The sequence below is a fragment of the Oncorhynchus gorbuscha genome, linkage group LG04, assembly GCF_021184085.1.
Source record: "Oncorhynchus gorbuscha isolate QuinsamMale2020 ecotype Even-year linkage group LG04, OgorEven_v1.0, whole genome shotgun sequence".
NCBI lineage: Eukaryota > Metazoa > Chordata > Actinopteri > Salmoniformes > Salmonidae > Oncorhynchus > Oncorhynchus gorbuscha.
The window spans coordinates 76,506,623-76,524,122 of record NC_060176.1 but is presented as its reverse complement, the minus strand read 5'-3'; the positions used below and the strand labels follow the sequence as shown (position 1 = coordinate 76,524,122).

The 17,500-nt window shown below is 46.3% G+C and overlaps 1 protein-coding gene across 9 annotated transcripts in view; it reads left to right on the top strand.

The window, feature by feature from the left end:
- Window positions 1-17,500, top strand: part of pdlim5a (PDZ and LIM domain 5a) — a 145,682-nt gene that overhangs the window by 76,314 nt on the left and 51,868 nt on the right. For 8 of the 9 annotated variants that reach the window (XM_046348122.1, XM_046348129.1, XM_046348127.1 and 5 more), the window contains exons 4-5: window positions 8,420-8,456; window positions 9,246-9,670. In XM_046348122.1, coding sequence (XP_046204078.1) covers window positions 8,420-8,456; window positions 9,246-9,670 — 462 coding nt within the window. Of the gene's footprint in view, window positions 1-8,419; window positions 8,457-9,245; window positions 9,671-15,805; window positions 15,826-17,500 lie in introns of all 9 variants that reach the window. The other variant, XM_046348128.1, reaches the window with a different exon arrangement.

The following is a 17,500-nucleotide window of genomic DNA, read 5'->3' as shown; positions in this document are numbered from 1 at the left end:
AGATGAGGAGGAGGAGGAGGAGGAGGTGGAGGAAGAGGAGGAAGTTGAGGAGGAAGAGGAGGAGGAGGTGGAGGAAGAGGAGGAAGTTGAGGAGGAGGAGGTGGAGGAAGAGGAGGAAGATGATGAGGAAGAGGAGGAGGAGATTTAATTATTAATAAATGAAAAACCCAGTGGTCAAGTCTTTCTCGGTAGCTGGAGGGTATTAGTCTGCCAGGATATACATTAAGGCTCTACATTCATGATTTACGGAAGGGCACATGGTCGAGGTAATTAGCATCAGGCTCCCATGGGAAAGGACACATTTTAATCTCACTACATTTTTGGTCATGTAGTGATTACCTCAGACTCCAATGGGATCTGGTGTATATAGTCTGGAAGCTTCCAGGCTGTACGCTCCATCTGACACGAAACAAAATGCTTATGACCACCTCTGCATAGTGTAACCTGACATTGTCCCACACAATGACATAGATGACTCCTTCACTTTGACAGGCCTGCTCAATTTCATTGAGAAACACAATGAGCTGCGCAGCGCTGTAAGATCCGAGTAATGACCTACTGCCTACCACATCATCTTCTGAGATATCGCCAACGTGTCTCCAACGTTGTCCAGGCACTTGGACAGTCGGTTGGCTGATGAGGTTCCGATGAGGTTCCGATGAGGTTCCGCCACGTTTTAGACAGGTTGAAGCCGGCTTCATCAGCATTAAGCACCATCACCCTCTAAAATTACATTTTGGTTAGTTAATTTTACAGTATAGTTCCAGAATGATATTGTGAAGTAGCATGTGCATTAATAGTAACAGTAATACAGTATACAGTGCTGTACCTGAACATGTTTCACCCGGTCGTTGTTTCTCTCAAAAGGCACCAGGTAAATGTCTTTCATAGATACCTGGTACCTCTTCAAAAGGCGGGCGATTGTTGGTAGGCTGATGGATGCCACATTGGCAACGGTGTCATCGTTCTCCTCAATCAATGGCCGGCTTTATTTCAGACAGTCGTATGTCATTCCTGGCCCTCATCATGTCCACTGCTGTCCACTCCTGCTGATCTGTCAGGACACGGCCACGGTCACCACCTAGGGTCTTCTGTTTGTTCTGAGGGTAGAACAGAGTCAACACTATAAGAATAACAATACTGGAACATGTTTTGTGAATCTAAATGCATTATAATATGCCACTTACTGTAAATGTAAAGCATAGTGCATATCCTGCAGACTTACTGGTTTTCTTGACTAAACGTTCTCATGGTTGAATTGACAGTTTCTCTTTTCAGATTGAGGTGAACTAATCTGCCATGGTAAGACCTCTGTTTACCACATGGTCAACGACGATGGCCGGGACTTCTTTAGACACAACAGTTCTCTGCCATCTGCCTCCCTCTCTCTGATGTCCACCTCTTTGACTGGGCCCTTTCCCACCTCTCTGACTGGGCCCTTGCCCACCTCTTTGACCTCTTTGACTGGGCCCTTGCCCACCTTTTTGACCTCTCTGACTGGGCCCTTGTCCACCTATTTGACCTCTCTGACTGGGCCCTTGTCCACCTCTCTGACTGGGCCCTTGCCCACCTATTTGACCTCTCTGACTGGGCCCTTGCCCACCTCTCTGACTGGGCCCTTGCCCACCTCTCTGACTGGCTCCTTGTCCACCTCTCTGACTGGGCCCTTGTCCACCTCTCTGACTGGGCCCTTGCCCACATCTCTGACTGGGCTCTTGCCCACCTCTCTGATGGGCCCTTGTCCGCCCACATCTCTGACTGGGCCCTTGCCCACATCTCTGATTGGGCCCTTGCCCACCTCTCTGACTCGGCCCTTGCCCACCTCTCTGACTGGGCCCTTGCCCACATCTCTGACTGGGCCCTTGCCCACCTCTCTGACTGGGCCCTTGCCCACCTCTCTGACTGGGCCCGTGCCCACCTCTCTGACTGGCTCCTTGCCCACCTCTCTGACTGGCTCCTTGTCCACCTCTCTGACTGGGCCCTTGCCCACCTCTCTGACTGGGCCCTTGCCCACATCTCTGACTGGGCTCTTGCCCACCTCTCTGACTGGCTCCTTGTCCATCTCTCTGACTGGCTCTTTGTCCATCTCTCTGACTGACTCTTTGTCCACCTCTCTGAGTGGGCCCTTGCCCACATCTCTGACTGGGCTCTTGCCCACCTCTCTGACTGGCTCCTTGTCCATCTCTCTGACTGGCTCTTTGTCCACCTCTCTGACTGGGCTCCTTGTCCACAAGCTCTTTTTATTTCTTCCTCTCCCTTGCTGTTCTATCCTGCTCCATGTTGAAAGAAATTGTGTTCACACACCCTCTTTTATATGGTGACCAATAACATCTTATTTTAAAATCTATATGTTTACCAAACGCTTAAAAGGTTGACCCTTAAACACAGTTGGAGTAAGTGATGGTCAAATGTATTTAAACAAATGAATCATATGAAAAGTATTGTGAACATTGCATTGTGAAACGCAGTAACTTTATATGAAAGGTTTTTCTAGATGAAACACAGATTTTGGTGAAAAAAGTGTGTTGTGCTTCAAGTTTTGAAAAACAGCCTTTTTGATTATCTGTTTTGAATTTCATACCAAGAGTTGTGAAATGTTACTACATACTTGTGGAAATAGTACCAAGGCAATAAAAAATGGTCTCTTGTTGCAGGCAATAATGTGCAAGTATCTTCCAGGAAAACACAAACCAGCACGCTGCTCCTCACTTTGTGTTTTTACACTTACGTGTCAGCCTCTTGGTCTTGGTCAGAGCTTACGTGTCAGCCTCTTGGTCTTGGTCAGAGCTTACGTGTCAGCCTCTTGGTCTTGGTCAGACCTTACGTGTCAGCCTCTTGATCTTGGTCAGAGCTTATGTTTTTAAACCTTATGTGTCAGCCTCTTGGTCTTGGTCAGACCTTATGTGTCAGCTTCTTGGTCTTGGTCAGACCTTATGTGTCAGCCTCTTGGTCTTGGTCAGACCTTATGTGTCAGCTTCTTGGTTTTGGTCAGACCTTACGTGTCAGCCTCTTGGTCTTGGTCAGAGCTTCTGGTTTTAAACCTTATATGTCAGCCTCTTGATCTTGGTCAGAGCTTATGTGTCAGCTTCTTGGTCTTGGTCAGACCTTATGTGTCAGCTTCTTGGTCTTGGTCAGACCTTATGTGTCAGCTTCTTGGTCTTGGTCAGACCTTACGTGTCAGCCTCTTGGTCTTGGTCAGAGCTTCTGGTTTTAAACCTTATATGTCAGCCTCTTGATCTTGGTCAGAGCTTCTTTTTTTAAACCTTATGTGTCAGCCTCTTGGTCTTGGTCAGACCTTATGTGTCAGCTTCTTGGTCTTGGTCAGAGCTTCTGGTTTTTACACTTACGTGTCAGCCTCTTAGTCTTGGTCAGACCTTACGTGTCAGCCTCTTGGTCTTGGTCAGACCTTATGTGTCAGCCTCTTGGTCTTGGTCAGAGCTTCTGGTTTTAAACCTTATGTGTCAGCCTCTTGGTCTTGGTCAGAGTTTCTGGTTTTAAACCTTATGTGTCAGCCTCTTGATCTTGGTCAGAGCTTCTGTTTTTAAACCTTATATGTCAGCCTCTTGATCTTGGTCAGAGCTTCTTTTTTTAAACCTTATGTGTCAGCCTCTTGGTCTTGGTCAGAGCTTCTGGTTTTAAACCTTATGTGTCAGCCTCTTGGTTTTGGTCAGACCTTATGTGTCAGCCTCTTGGTCTTGGTCAGAGCTTCTGGTTTTAAACCTTATATGTCAGCCTCTTGATCTTGGTCAGAGCTTCTTTTTTTAAACCTTATGTGTCAGCCTCTTGGTCTTGGTCAGAGCTTCTGGTTTTTACACTTACGTGTCAGCCTCTTAGTCTTGGTCAGACCTTACGTGTCAGCCTCTTAGTCTTGGTCAGACCTTACGTGTCAGCCTCTTGGTCTTGGTCAGACCTTATGTGTCAGCCTCTTGGTCTTGGTCAGAGCTTCTGGTTTTTTAACCTTATGTGTCAGCCTCTTGGTCTTGGTCAGAGCTTCTGGTTTTTTAACCTTATGTGTCAGCCTCTTGGTCTTGGTCAGAGCTTCTGTTTTTTAAACCTTACGTGTGAGCCTCTTGGTCTTGGTTAGAGCTTCTGTTTTTTAAACCTTAGGTGCTGAACACATCATGGAAGCAGCATGTTGTGCTGCTGCTGTGAGAGTCTGTATGCAGGTGTTAGGGAGTGGTTTGACCAGCCATTTGTCCTTTGTGTTATTCCAAAAGCCCATGAAATGTGCTCTGGCACAACCTGTCAGGCCTGGCATCCATGGGACCGCGCCCCGCTTGTCTGTCTGTCTGTCTGTCTGTCTGTCTGTCTGTCTGTCTGTCTGTCTGTCTGTCTGTCTGTCTGTCTGTCTGTCTGTCTGTCTGTCTGTCTGTCTGTCTGTCTGTCTGTCTGTCTGTCTGTCTGTCTGTCTGTCTGTCTGTCTGTCTGTCTGTCTGTCTGTCTGTCTGTCTGTCTGTCTGTGTGTGTGTGTGTGTGTGTGTGTGTGTGTGTGTGTGTGTGTGTGTGTGTGTGTGTGTGTGTGTGTGTGTGTGTGTGTGTGTGTGTGTGTGTGTGTGTGTGTGTGTGTGTGTGTGTGTGTGTGTGCGTGCGTGCGTGCGTGTGTGTGTGAGTGTGAGTGTGTGTGTGTCTGAGGGTGCACCCATATGGGGTGTGTTTGTGTATGGGGTGTGTTTGTGTATGGGGTGTGTTTGTGTATGGGGTGTGTTTGTGTATGGGAGAATTAAGTATTTACAGCCTCGTCCAGGCAAGGCGTAAAACACATTATTTTTATGGGGTTACACACATAAATAGAGCTTGTGTGAAATGTCTCCCCCATAAAACTCAGTCAAAGACAGGAGGGGAGTGGCATGTATACAATGCATCACAGTGAGGGGAAGTGGTTGGGGGAACCTCCAGAGCACCTCCAGAGCGCCTGCACAACCTCTGTTCTCTCACCACCAAACTGTCTCCATCCCTGGGGAAGAGGAGGAGGCACGCTCCCCTTCACCCGATCTCTCCTGGCTCTGTCCTCATTCTAATCTCCCACAGAATCTAACACTGGGCTTTATTGATTCAACATGTTCTGCTCTGTGGAGATTGATACCATTTCATGGTCAGTGTCGAGTCATCCGTCAGTGTCAGTGTTGGAGTCATCCATCAGTGTTGGAGTCATCCATCACTGTTGGAGTCATCCATCAGTGTCGAGTCATCCGTCAGTGTCACTGTTGGAGTCATCCATCAGTGTTGGAGTCATCCATCACTGTTGGAGTCATCCATCAGTGTTGGAGTCATCCGTCAGTGTCACTGTTGGAGTCATCCATCAGTGTCACTGTTGGAGTCATCCGTCTGTGTTGGAGTCATCCATCAGTGTTGGAGTCATCCATCAGTGTTGGAGTCATCCATCAGTGTTGGAGTCATCCATCAGTGTCACTGTTGGAGTCATCCATCACTGTTGGAGTCATCCATCAGTGTTGGTGTCATCCATCAGTGTTGGAGTCATCCATCAGTGTTGGAGTCATCCATCAGTGTTGGAGTCATCCATCAGTGTTGGAGTCATCCATCAGTGTCACTGTTGGAGTCATCCATCACTGTTGGAGTCATCCATCAGTGTTGGTGTCATCCATCAGTGTTGGAGTCATCCATCAGTGTTGGAGTCATCCGTCAGTGTCACTGTTGGAGTCATCCATCAGTGTCACTGTTGGAGTCATCCATCAGTGTTGGAGTCATCCATCAGTGTTGGAGTCGCCCATCTGTGTTGGAGTCATCCGTCTGTGTTGGAGTCATCCGTCTGTGTTGGCATCATCCATCACTGTTGGAGTCATCCGTCAGTGTCTGTGTTGGCGTCATCCATCAGTGTTGGAGTCATCCGTCAGTGTTGGAGTTGTCTGTCAGTGTTGGAGTCATCCGTCTGTGTTGGAGTCATCCGTCAGTGTTGGAGTCATCCATCAGTGTTGGAGTCATCCATTAGTGTTGGAGTCATCCGTCAGTGTCAGTGTCACTGTTGGAGTCATCCATCAGTGTCTGTGTTGGCATCATCCGTCTGTGTTGGAGTCATCCGTCTGTGTTGGCATCATCCATCACTGTTGGAGTCATCCATCAGTGTTGGAGTCATCCGTCAGTGTTGGAGTCGTCCGTCTGTGTTGGAGTCATCCGTCAGTGTCTGTGTTGGCGTCATCCATCAGTGTTGGAGTCATCCATCAGTGTTGGAGTCGTCCATCAGTGTTGGAGTCATCCGTCAGTGTTGGAGTCATCCGTCAGTGTTGGAGTCATCCGTCTGTGTTGGAGTCATCCGTCAGTGTTGGAGTCATCCGTCAGTGTTGGAGTCATCCGTCTGTGTTGTAGTCATCCGTCAGTGTTGGAGTCATCCGTCAGTGTTGGAGTCATCCGTCAGTGTTGGAGTCATCCGTCTGTGTTGGAGTCATCCGTCAGTGTTGGAGTCATCCGTCAGTGTTGGAGTCATCCATCAGTGTCTGCATCCACAGTAACAAAGCACACAGAACAAACAACAATCTGGACAAACAACCTGGACAAACAACAATCTGATCTGATTGTTGTTTGTGCTTTCAATCTTATTTATTCATTGCTATGCTTCAGTCAGTACACAGCAGTAGTCCCCCCACCCTCTCTCTCTGACCCTAACTCATCCCCATAGGCTGACCTGTGAAGGGGCTTGTGCAAGCTGTGGGGTGTGATTCAGATGGCTGATCCATCCACAGGTCAGAAAGCGCTGTGGGAGGGAGATGGATGCCGAGGTGTCAGGTGAAGTTGCCCCTAGACGCTGATCTTGGGTCTGTTTTTCATTTCCCCAACAATGATCAAGGTTTGGTTTGTGGGAGGGGAAGCTGATCCTAGATCTGTACCTACGGGAAACTTCACCCCGTGCCTGAAGAGAGATAAATGCCAAGGTGTCAGAGCACTTTGGTTATGCTCTGGGATGCTGGGCTGTCCCCAGGCAGGACAGGGGAGATGTGGGAGTGTATGATTAATAGGCTATCATATCTCCTCTAAATGATGTCCCATGTAACACAGCCCAGACGAAGGGATACTCTAATGGCTTAACATAGGGGGCCCCAGGTAAGCAGCCATGGGCTGCTAAATTTACTGAAACCTTTTCTTGCGTCCGTTTTTGCTTTATGTCAAGCTTGATGGTGATTAGCTCATTAGCTTAAGCGAGCGCAACTCTTTTTTCCATTACATTTTGTCTACATTTCAAAGTCAAAAGTTGACTGTTCAAAGTTGCTTATAAGTTGGTCATTGGGGCGGCAGGGTAACCTAGTGGTTAGAGCGTTGGACTAGTAACCGGAAGGTTGCAAGTTCAAACCCCCGAGCTGACAAGGTACAAACCTGACGTTCTGCCCCTGAACAGGCAGTTAACCCACTGTTCCTAGGCCATCATTGAAAATAAGAATTTGTTCTTAACTGACTTGCCTGGATAAATAAAGGTACAACCCCCCCCCCCCCCCCCCCCAAATAAAAAAACAAGAGAGTGTCAGCTTGAAACTGCAATAATGTACCCTTTATTTCTTCTCCCGTTGAGCTCAGAAGACCTCTACCTGGGAAACCTTGTTCAAGGGAAGAGACTGTAAGCACAGGAAGGGGTCAGAAACGCTCAGGGAAACCTTCCTGGAAAGGTTTATGGTGACTCCGAGATGTTCTAGAATGTTTCATCTAGCTGCTGACATTGAAATGTCTCTGAGGGCCAGCTTTGGCCAGTCTCCTCAGGGCACCAGATTCATTGGTATCAAATAGATGGGGTTGCTTTAATAGACTTTCAACAGCTGGCATCTGATGTGACCTATGTTCTTTCTGTCTGTAATCCAAGTTTCATGGACAGGGATCAGTTTTGGATGCTGCCAAGTTCGAAGACAACAAACTCTCTCTCGGCAACTGCCTCTTGCGCTCCATTCAAAGCTCAAGTCAAAATGTTTCCCTCATAATTGCCGGGGTTTATTTCAGCTCCCACCAAAATGAAAAGATGATCTCAGCAGAACAGAATGCTCTTAGGAGCATCAATAGTGCTACTCAACTGTGGCAGGTCTAATGTCTGCCCCAATGGGGACAACATGCAATTGAGGCATTACATATTGAAAACAGACACTTTTTTAGTAAAGCTACGTGTGACTCTATTTACATGGTCTGTCTATCATTTGCAATGTGGACAAAGTTACATTGACACATGATTTGGTGTGTTCGTGGCTGATAACGCATGCATATTAGTAACCAAGTGCTTTCTGTTCTGATCCGAGTGGGGCTCAAACTCACAACCTTCTGCACAACAACACACGCCACTCAATGCCAGCCGTTTTAGCTGACGGAGCAAAGACTCTGTGAGTGAACGTTGGCTTCAGATCTCAGGGAAGTTGTGATGTCACCAATGTAGCCCAGACAACGTGCTACAAGCGCGTACATCCACTGCTTAATTATCTTCTTGTCTTCACAGAGCCTCCACCGTCCCAAAACCTCCCGTGGCCCCGAAGGTACGTATGTTTATCACAGACGATGTGATTCTCTCCCTCTTTAAGCCAGGTATAGACCTAACAAAATATCTGATTCAACATTGGTATTCCAGCTAGTTACTGTAAAAAAGTGAACATAGTTCATTTGATTGATGTTGAATGTCTTTGCATAAATTGGGCCCCTCTGAAATGATGTCACACAACATCTGTGTTGCATGCTGGGAACAAGACCACCATTTGTAAAGTCATTCTAGTTGTTCCATATTAATACAGTAGTTGCCTAGTTGTTCCATTTTAATACAGTAGTTGTCTAGTTGTTCCATATTAATACAGTAGTTGCCTAGTTGTTCCATTTTAATACAGTAGTTGTCTAGTTGTTCCATTTTAATACAGTAGTTGTCTAGTTGTTCCATTTTAATACAGTAGTTGTCTAGTTGTGCCATTTTAATACAGTAGTTGCCTAGTTGTTCCATTTTAATACAGTAGTTGTCTAGTTGTGCCATTTTAATACAGTAGTTGCCTACTTGTTCCATTTTAATACAGTAGTTGCCTAGTTGTTCCATTGTTTTTATGGTTTCAGTTCAAATCAAATAAAAACTGATGCTTCTCTCTTCTCAGAGGGATAATTTAGTATTTTAACAATTTCTAAGCGAAAGGGCAGAACGATACAATAGTCTTTGATTTGGTTAAGATAATTCCCCTTACAAAGTGCCTTTTTGGCTGTTTCTAAGAGAGTTGTGGAAACATCAGTGTTGCATGTGTTGTGTTGATGTGTTGATGCATCCTGCATGCCTTTCCTCCAACATGTAGGTCGAGCCATCAGAGATCATTAAGCCTGTGGCTATTATCAGCCACCACCATCCCCCCTCCCACCACCATCCCACTGAGCCCACCAGTCTTATCCCCAGCGCCCCACACAACAAAACTGCCCGGCCCTTTGGGGGCTGCGGGAGAGAGGACAGGGACTACCCCATCGCACGCTCCCCCCATTCCGCCTTCATTCCCTCTGCATCCTCTGCCTTCACCCCCGCCACCCTAGCCCGCACTCCTCCTCCACCCCAGCCCCTCTTCCCTTTCTCCTCCTGCTCCTCACCCCCCTCCCTCCCTGCCGCACCCCAGCCCTCTGTCTATAACACGCCCTTCAACCTCTACTCCAACGAGAACGCCTGCGAGGTGGCCATGGGCCAGAGGCGGGGCCTAACGGAGAGCCAGGGCGGAGCTGCGCAGTTGAACGGGTGAGTGGCACTAACAGGCTCCTCCCCTTTTACTCATCCTCCCTTCCTCCCTCATCTGGGTCCAATGGAAAGATGTTGCCCTAAAAGTCTCAGTATGAAACTGGGGTTAAACCATGGTTAGGGATTAGGAGGTTGGGTCCATCATGTACAGCACTGTGTGTCACTGTGAATGACCTTTCTGTTACAGGAGCTACGGTACTATAATATGATATGACAGCTTGGATGTGGATATGTGAGTTCTCATTGGATCGTATAGTGGCCTGCTACCACAGTGAAACCGAACCTTAAAGTTCAGAAACAATAGTCATCTAATATGAACTTTTCACCATTGTGTGTAGCCTACTGGATGTTGTTGCAGACAGTTTTAGAAGATCAACAGAACTATTTGAGGTGTAAATCAGTTGAGATGAAGGTTGAGTTCCAAATGGTGCCCAGTTCCCTATATAGTACACTATTCTATGAGCCCTGGTCAAAAGTATCAAAGCATAAAGAGAATAGGGGGCCATTTGGAACGTAGGAGTAATTTTACTAAATTAACAATGAAGGTGTTGAAGCTGTTTAGTTGGTACTGCTCGTGTTCAAAGTGCCAGTCTGAACTTGTCAGGGTTCAGATGGTATAGGTCTGAACTTGTCAGGGTTCAGATGGTATAGGTCTGAACTTGTCAGGGTTCAGGTAGTTTAGGTCTGAACTTGTCAGGGTTCAGGTAGTTTAGGTCTGAACTTGTCAGGGTTCAGATGGTTTAGGTCTGAACTTGTCAGGGTTCAGATGGTTTAGGTATGAACTTGTCAGGGTTCAGGTGGTTTAGGTATGAACTTGTCAGGGTTCAGGTGGTTTAGGTATGAACTTGTCAGGGTTCAGGTGGTTTAGGTATGAACTTGTCAGGGTTCAGGTGGTTTAGGTATGAACTTGTCAGGGTTCAGGTGGTTTAGGTATGAACTTGTCAGGGTTCAGGTGGTTTAGGTATGAACTTGTCAGGGTTCAGGTGGTATAGGTATGAACTTGTCAGGGTTCAGATGGTTTAGGTATGAACTTGTCAGGGTTCAGGTGGTTTAGGTATGAACTTGTCAGGGTTCAGGTAGTTTAGGTCTGAACTTGTCAGGGTTCAGGTAGTTTAGGTCTGAACTTGTCAGGGTTCAGGTAGTTTAGGTCTGAACTTGTCAGGGTTCAGGTGGTTTAGGTCTGAACTTGTCAGGGTTCAGGTAGTTTAGGTCTGAACTTGTCAGGGTTCAGGTGGTATAGGTATGAACTTGTCAGGGTTCAGGTGGTATAGGTCTGAACTTGTCAGGGTTCAGATGGTTTAGGTATGAACTTGTCAGGGTTCAGGTAGTTTAGGTCTGAACTTGTCAGGGTTCAGGTGGTATAGGTATGAACTTGTCAGGGTTCAGGTGGTTTGGGTAAAACGTGTTTTGGCACTGAGGCACTAAAGCAAAAAGCTGTTTTTGTTTTTAGTGTTTTTTCAAGTAACTAAGGTCAAACTTGGAAATATTATTGTGAAACCACAAAGTACGGGCACAATGGCAGATTTAGGCGTAGGAGAAGGACTATGTTTATGTTTTGTCGTTAGTAATAGTATAATTACTCATTTGCTGTACACAGTGCATACAAGTAGAACAGTAGCGAAACAATCCGGACATTTTGTCTAGTTTTTTTCTCCCCCCTTACTTTCCTGTCTGTCTGTCTGTCTGTCTGTCTGTCTGTCTGTCTGTCTGTCTGTCTGTCTGTCTGTCTGTCTGTCTGTCTGTCTGTCTGTCTGTCTGTCTGTCTGTCTGTCTGTCTGTCTGTCTGTCTGTCTGTCTGTCTGTCTGTCTGTCTGTCTGTCTGTCTGTCTGTCTGTCTGTCTGTCTGTCTGTCTGTCTGTCTGTCTCCAACAGTCCATGACACCCCCCCGTTTCCCTCTGTGAGTCCCAGGCTAGAGGAGATACTCTGACGCCGGTGCATATTCTTAGCCTGCTGTAACCCTATCTGTTTACTGTGTGGTGCAGTATGGGAGGCTTTAATGAGGTTGATGGTGGGGAGCTTTTCCTAAACTTACCATTTGTCGGAAGAAAGCTTTACCGTCTAGGTTGAGCCTGATGTTTTGGCTGTTTGCAAATGAGCTGTCGATGCATCAAGCTGTCAAAACACACGCACACAGGCACACACACACATAGATAAATACACACACGCACGCACGCACGCACGCACGCACGCACGCACGCACGCACGCACGCACACACACACACACACACACACACACACACACACACACACACACACACACACACACACAGTGGTCTTATGTGACCCCTAGCCCCAGGTGACAGGATGCCAGAGGGCATCTCTGTTTCCCTGCTTGTCCCAAAAATCATATTACCCAGAATATGACACCTCTATGACAACCGTACCATCTCACTAGCTTATTGCGGCTGTTCTGTCAAAGTGGCACACATTCCCCTTTTCAGTACATAGACAGCCTTATCACAGAGGATACACCAGTGGTGGTGATAACATGGAGATGGTTGAACTCTGTTTACCATGACACACAACTGGGTTTATCTGTATCAGAGTCACTACAACACAGCTGCTGGATCCATGTTGGCGTTAAACCCCAGACAGCTGTTCTGTTGCTTAGTCGACACGTGTCTGACTGACTGACTGTCTGTCTGGATGATCCAGCTCACGTTGGTCCTGACACTCAGACAGACAGTCAGATAGACAGACAGTTAGACAGACAATCAGTCAGATGGACAGACAGTCAGACAGACCGTCAGAAAGGTCAGACAGTCAGTCAGACAGTCAGATAGACAGACAGTTAGACAGACAATCAGTCAGATGGACAGAAAGTCAGACAGACAGTCAGAAAGGTCAGACAGTCAGTCAGACAGACAGATGGACAGACAGTCAGACAGACAGTCGGAAAGGTCAGACAGTCAGTCAGACAGTCAGATAGACAGACAGTTAGACAGACAATCAGTCAGATAGACAGACAGTTAGACAGACAATCAGTCAGATGGACAGACAGTCAGACAGACAGTCAGAAAGGTCAGACATTCAGTCAGTCAGACAGTCAGATAGACAGATAGTTAGACAGACAATCAGTCAGATAGACAGACAGTTAGACAGACAATCAGTCAAATAGACAGACAGTTAGACAGACAATCAGTCAGATGGACAGACAGTTAGACAGACAATCAGTCAGATGGACAGACAGTTAGACAGACAATCAGTCAGATGGACAGACAGTTAGACAGACAATCAGTCAGATAGACAGACAGAAAGGTCAGACAGTCAGTCAGACAGTCAGATAGACAGACAGTTAGAGAGACAATCAGTCAGATAGACAGACAGTTAGACAGACAATCAGTCAGATGGACAGACAGTTAGACAGACAATCAGTCAGATAGACAGACAGTCAGAAAGGTCAGACAGTTAGAAGGTCAGATGGTCAGAAATGTCAGACGGTCAGTCAGTCAGTCATTCAGAAAGGTCAGACAGTCAGTCAGACAGTCAAGCAGTCAGACAGTCAGTCATACAGACTGTCAATCAGACAGACAGTCAGAAAGGTCAGTCAGACATTCAGAAAAGGTCAGTCAGACAGTCAGAAAGGTCAGACAGATTTCTTCCTGGTTTCTCTCATTCTCTCTCCTTCCAGCCACACCAGTAACTCTGCTCAGGTTGTGATTCAGATCTCCCTGTAATGGTTTAATTCTCTCCGCCAGTCTCTCCTCAGGCTCAGATGGATCCCGCCTGATCCCGTCTGATCCTGTCTGATCCCATCCCTGCGTCCCAAATGGCACCATATTCCCTATGTACACTCTTAGAATATAAGGTGCTATCTAGAACCTAAAATGGTTCTTTGGCTGTCCCCATAGGAGAGAACCTTCTGGTTTCATGTAGAAACGTTTTCTCCTATGGGGACAGCCGAAGAACTCTTTTAGAACCCTTTTTTCTTAGAGTGTAGTGCACTAATTTTGACCAGGGCTGATGGGGATTTGGTCAAAACTAGTGCACTATGTAGGGAATAGGGTGCCATTTGGGATGGAGGCCATCTTATGATCCTATCAGTGAGTGTTTCGTAATAATGCACAGCCGTTAGCACCGTGGTGCTGTAAATATGTCATCTACACTGGTCCACTGGTCCTATATAGGACATGTGAACTGGACAATTTGCACGTACCATTAGGATGCTTTGCTTGACTGTGTTGGACTATATTGTTGTCCGACTGTGTTAGACAGACTGTGTTGTTGTCCGACTGTGTTAGACAGACTGTGTTGTTGTCCGACTGTGTTAAACAGACTGTGTTAGACAGACTGTGTTGTTGTCCGACTGTGTTACACAGACTGTCTTGTTGTCCGACTGTGTTAAACAGACTGTGTTGTTGTCAGACTGTGTTGTTGTCCTATTCTGTTAGACAGACTGTGTTGTTGTCCTATTCTGTTAAACAGACTGTGTTGTTGTCCGACTGTGTTAGACAGACTGTGTTGTTGTCCGACTGTGTTAGACAGACTGTGTTGTTGTCCGACCGGGTTAGACAGACTGTGTTGTTGTCCGACTGTGTTAGACAGACTGTGTTGTTGTCCGACTCTGTTAAACAGACTGTGTTGTTGACCGACCGGGTTAGACAGACTGTGTTGTTGTCCGACTCTGTTAGACAGACTGTGTTGTTGTCCGACTCTGTTAGACAGACTGTGTTGTTGTCCGACTCTGTTAGACAGACTGTGTTGTTGTCCGACTCTGTTAGACAGACTGTGTTGTTGTCCGACTCTGTTAGACAGACTGTGTTGTTGTCCGACTCTGTTAAACAGACTGTGTTGTTGTCCGACTCTGTTAAACAGACTGTGTTGTTGTCCAACTCTGTTAAACAGACTGTGTTGTTGTCTAACTCTGTTAAACAGACTGTGTTGTTGTCCGACTCTGTTAAACAGACTGTGTTGTTGTCCGACTCTGTTAAACAGACTGTGTTGTTGTCCGACTCTGTTAAACAGACTGTGTTGTTGTCCGACTCTGTTAAACAGACTGTGTTGTTGTCCGACTCTGTTAAACAGACTGTGTTGTTGTCCGACTGACTCTGTAACTTAGTGAAGTAGAGCAGAGGTTCAACTCCTCATGATCCTCAACATATTACACGTGGCAGATTATCTGACTTTGATCAGAGGTTTTGATTATCGGCTTGCCTGTGTAATCCATACAAAGTGTTTTTCCTGGGAATGGAAATGTAGCTCAATTTGATCAAATTAATCAAGAGACACTTTGATGTAGTTCGAGTTTAGATTCAGGGTTCAAGTTAGAATTATACTTTAAAGGTGCAATATGCGATTGGTACCAACATTTTTGTGATTTTAAATGAATGACATAAATCCATTGATTATTTTGCTAGCAGATACCCATAGACTTCCAGTCATTGCGCTAACGCTAGTTAGCATTGGCTTGCAAAACTACCCCTAACTACCTTCATACTGGACACAGACATACAAATGGTGTCCACTAGATAATCTGCCTCTGGGGAAGAAGATAGAATCCTGAAGTATCCTTTGAAGCTGGCCACTGAACATCTTCACCTGACTAGATACGTAGAATGTATGCACACATGACTGTAAGTCGCTTTGGATAAAAGCGTCTGCTAAATGGCATATATATTTATTTATATATGACTAGATGCATTCTTCCCTCGTCAAGTGGTTGCATTTTGTCCACTGACAGTTAGTGGAGGGAAAGATCATCCTGCATCTGTACCTAAGGGAAATTACACCTGGGAGGGATTCAGGTGAAATACCTGCATGTGTGTGCCGTCAGTGCATGTGGTTGTGTGCCTTTCATTTCAGAGGGGTTGTTGATTTGTCATCTACTGGTCTATTACTGTTTATCTGGGTAGGTTTAATACTGTCTATCTGGGTAGGTCTAATACTGTCTGTCTGGGTAGGTCTAATACTGTCTATCTGGGTAGGTCTAATACTGTCTATCTGGGTAGGTCTAATACTGTCTGTCTGGGTAGGTCTAATACTAGATCTCTGGGTAGGTCTAATACTGTCTATCTGGGTAGGTCTAATACTGTCTATCTGGGTAGGTTTAATACTGTCTATCTGGGTAGGTTTAATACCCTCTTTTCCATATGAGAATATCAACCATGTGCTCTCTCCCTTCCTTCACTCTACAGCCAGCAAATCCTGTGACAAAGTGCGTGTGTAAAGCATGCAAGTGTGTGTGTGTGTGTGTGTGCTCGTTTGTCTGCGTGCGTGCCTGCCTGTCTGCGTGTGTGTGTGTGCTCGTTTGTCTGCGTGCGTGCCTGCCTGTCTGCGTGTGTGTGTGTGCTCGTTTGTCTGCGTGCGTGCCTGCCTGTCTGCGTGTGTGTGTGTGCTCGTTTGTCTGCGTGCGTGCCTGCCTGTCTGCGTGTGTGTGTGTGCTCGTTTGTCTGCGTGCGTGCCTGCCTGTCTGTGTGTGTGTGTGTGCTCGTTTGTCTGCGTGCGTGCCTGCCTGTCTGCGTGTGTGTGTGCTCGTTTGTCTGCGTGCGTGCCTGCCTGTCTGCGTGTGTGTGTGTGCGTGTAATACGGTTGGTTTGTGGAGTGCTTTTGACATAATGTAATGGCATGCACATTCACTACTACCTCCCTAACCAGGGTGGAGTTTATATACCAGCCATTATACTGCAGGAAAATTAACAAGTTAACCTATGTAAGTGTACTTCCTGCTCACATAGTACCATTCTATAGAAGTTTACCTGTTACTTCAGGGAGCAGTGCACATGTTTACTCGCAAGCTACTATGTTACGTTATGCAACACACACACACACACACACACACACACACACACACACACACACACACACACACACACACACACACACACACACACACACACACACACACACACACACACACACACACACACACACACACACACACACACACACACACACACACACACACACACACACACACACACACACCCAAATACATGTGCATACATACATATGGACACACACAGGGTCATATATAATTGTAGACATGCTGACATGCTGACACATAGAAACACTCAAGCGTCACCCAGACAGGAAGTGTTGACAGGCATTTGTCAGAACCTGTTAATAAATCAATCCTTTCAAAGACTTGTGTACACGCATGCAGCAGTCCATCTCAACTATGTCTTTCTCCACGTGTGTGCGTGCGTGTCTGTGTGTGTGTGTGTGTGTGTGTGTGTGTGTGTGTGTGTGTGTGTGTGTGTGTGTGTGTGTGTGTGTGTGTGTGTGTGTGTGTGTGTGTGTGTGTGTGTGTGTGTGTGTGTGTGTGTGTGTGTGTGTGTGTGTGTGTGTGTGTGGAGACAGAGAGGTCTTGATTTATTGACAGCTTATTAGCATTTGGCCTGTCAACTCCCTGCATCATACTGTACATCACTGCCTCTGCAACACGCAGGAACACTAACCATAGGCAGAGAAACTCTCCATTTCACAACATACTTTCTATTTTCTCTAAACCACAACCAGCCTACTCTTCCCTCATTCTACTGAAACTATTGGATTTATCCTGAAATGCACAGAACATATTATTTTATTTATTATTTTTTAAATGTATGGCCAACCAAATAATTCATTCAGGTATTGTATTCAAAAGGTGTCTCGGAGTAAAGAGTTTGAGTTAATAATGATTATGATTACATGGACAACGGGGGACACCTGATCCTAGATCCGCACTCCTACTCCTACGCACTTTGTGAATACGAGCCTTGGTAGCTTGAACGAGCAGCGAAAGCAAGTGGCTCCACCTTGTGGTGGACAAATAAAATGTCAAATCCTCCCGTTGCCCTGCACTTTCGATAAGCAAACACGGTATATAAATATATTCTCACAGAGGCTCT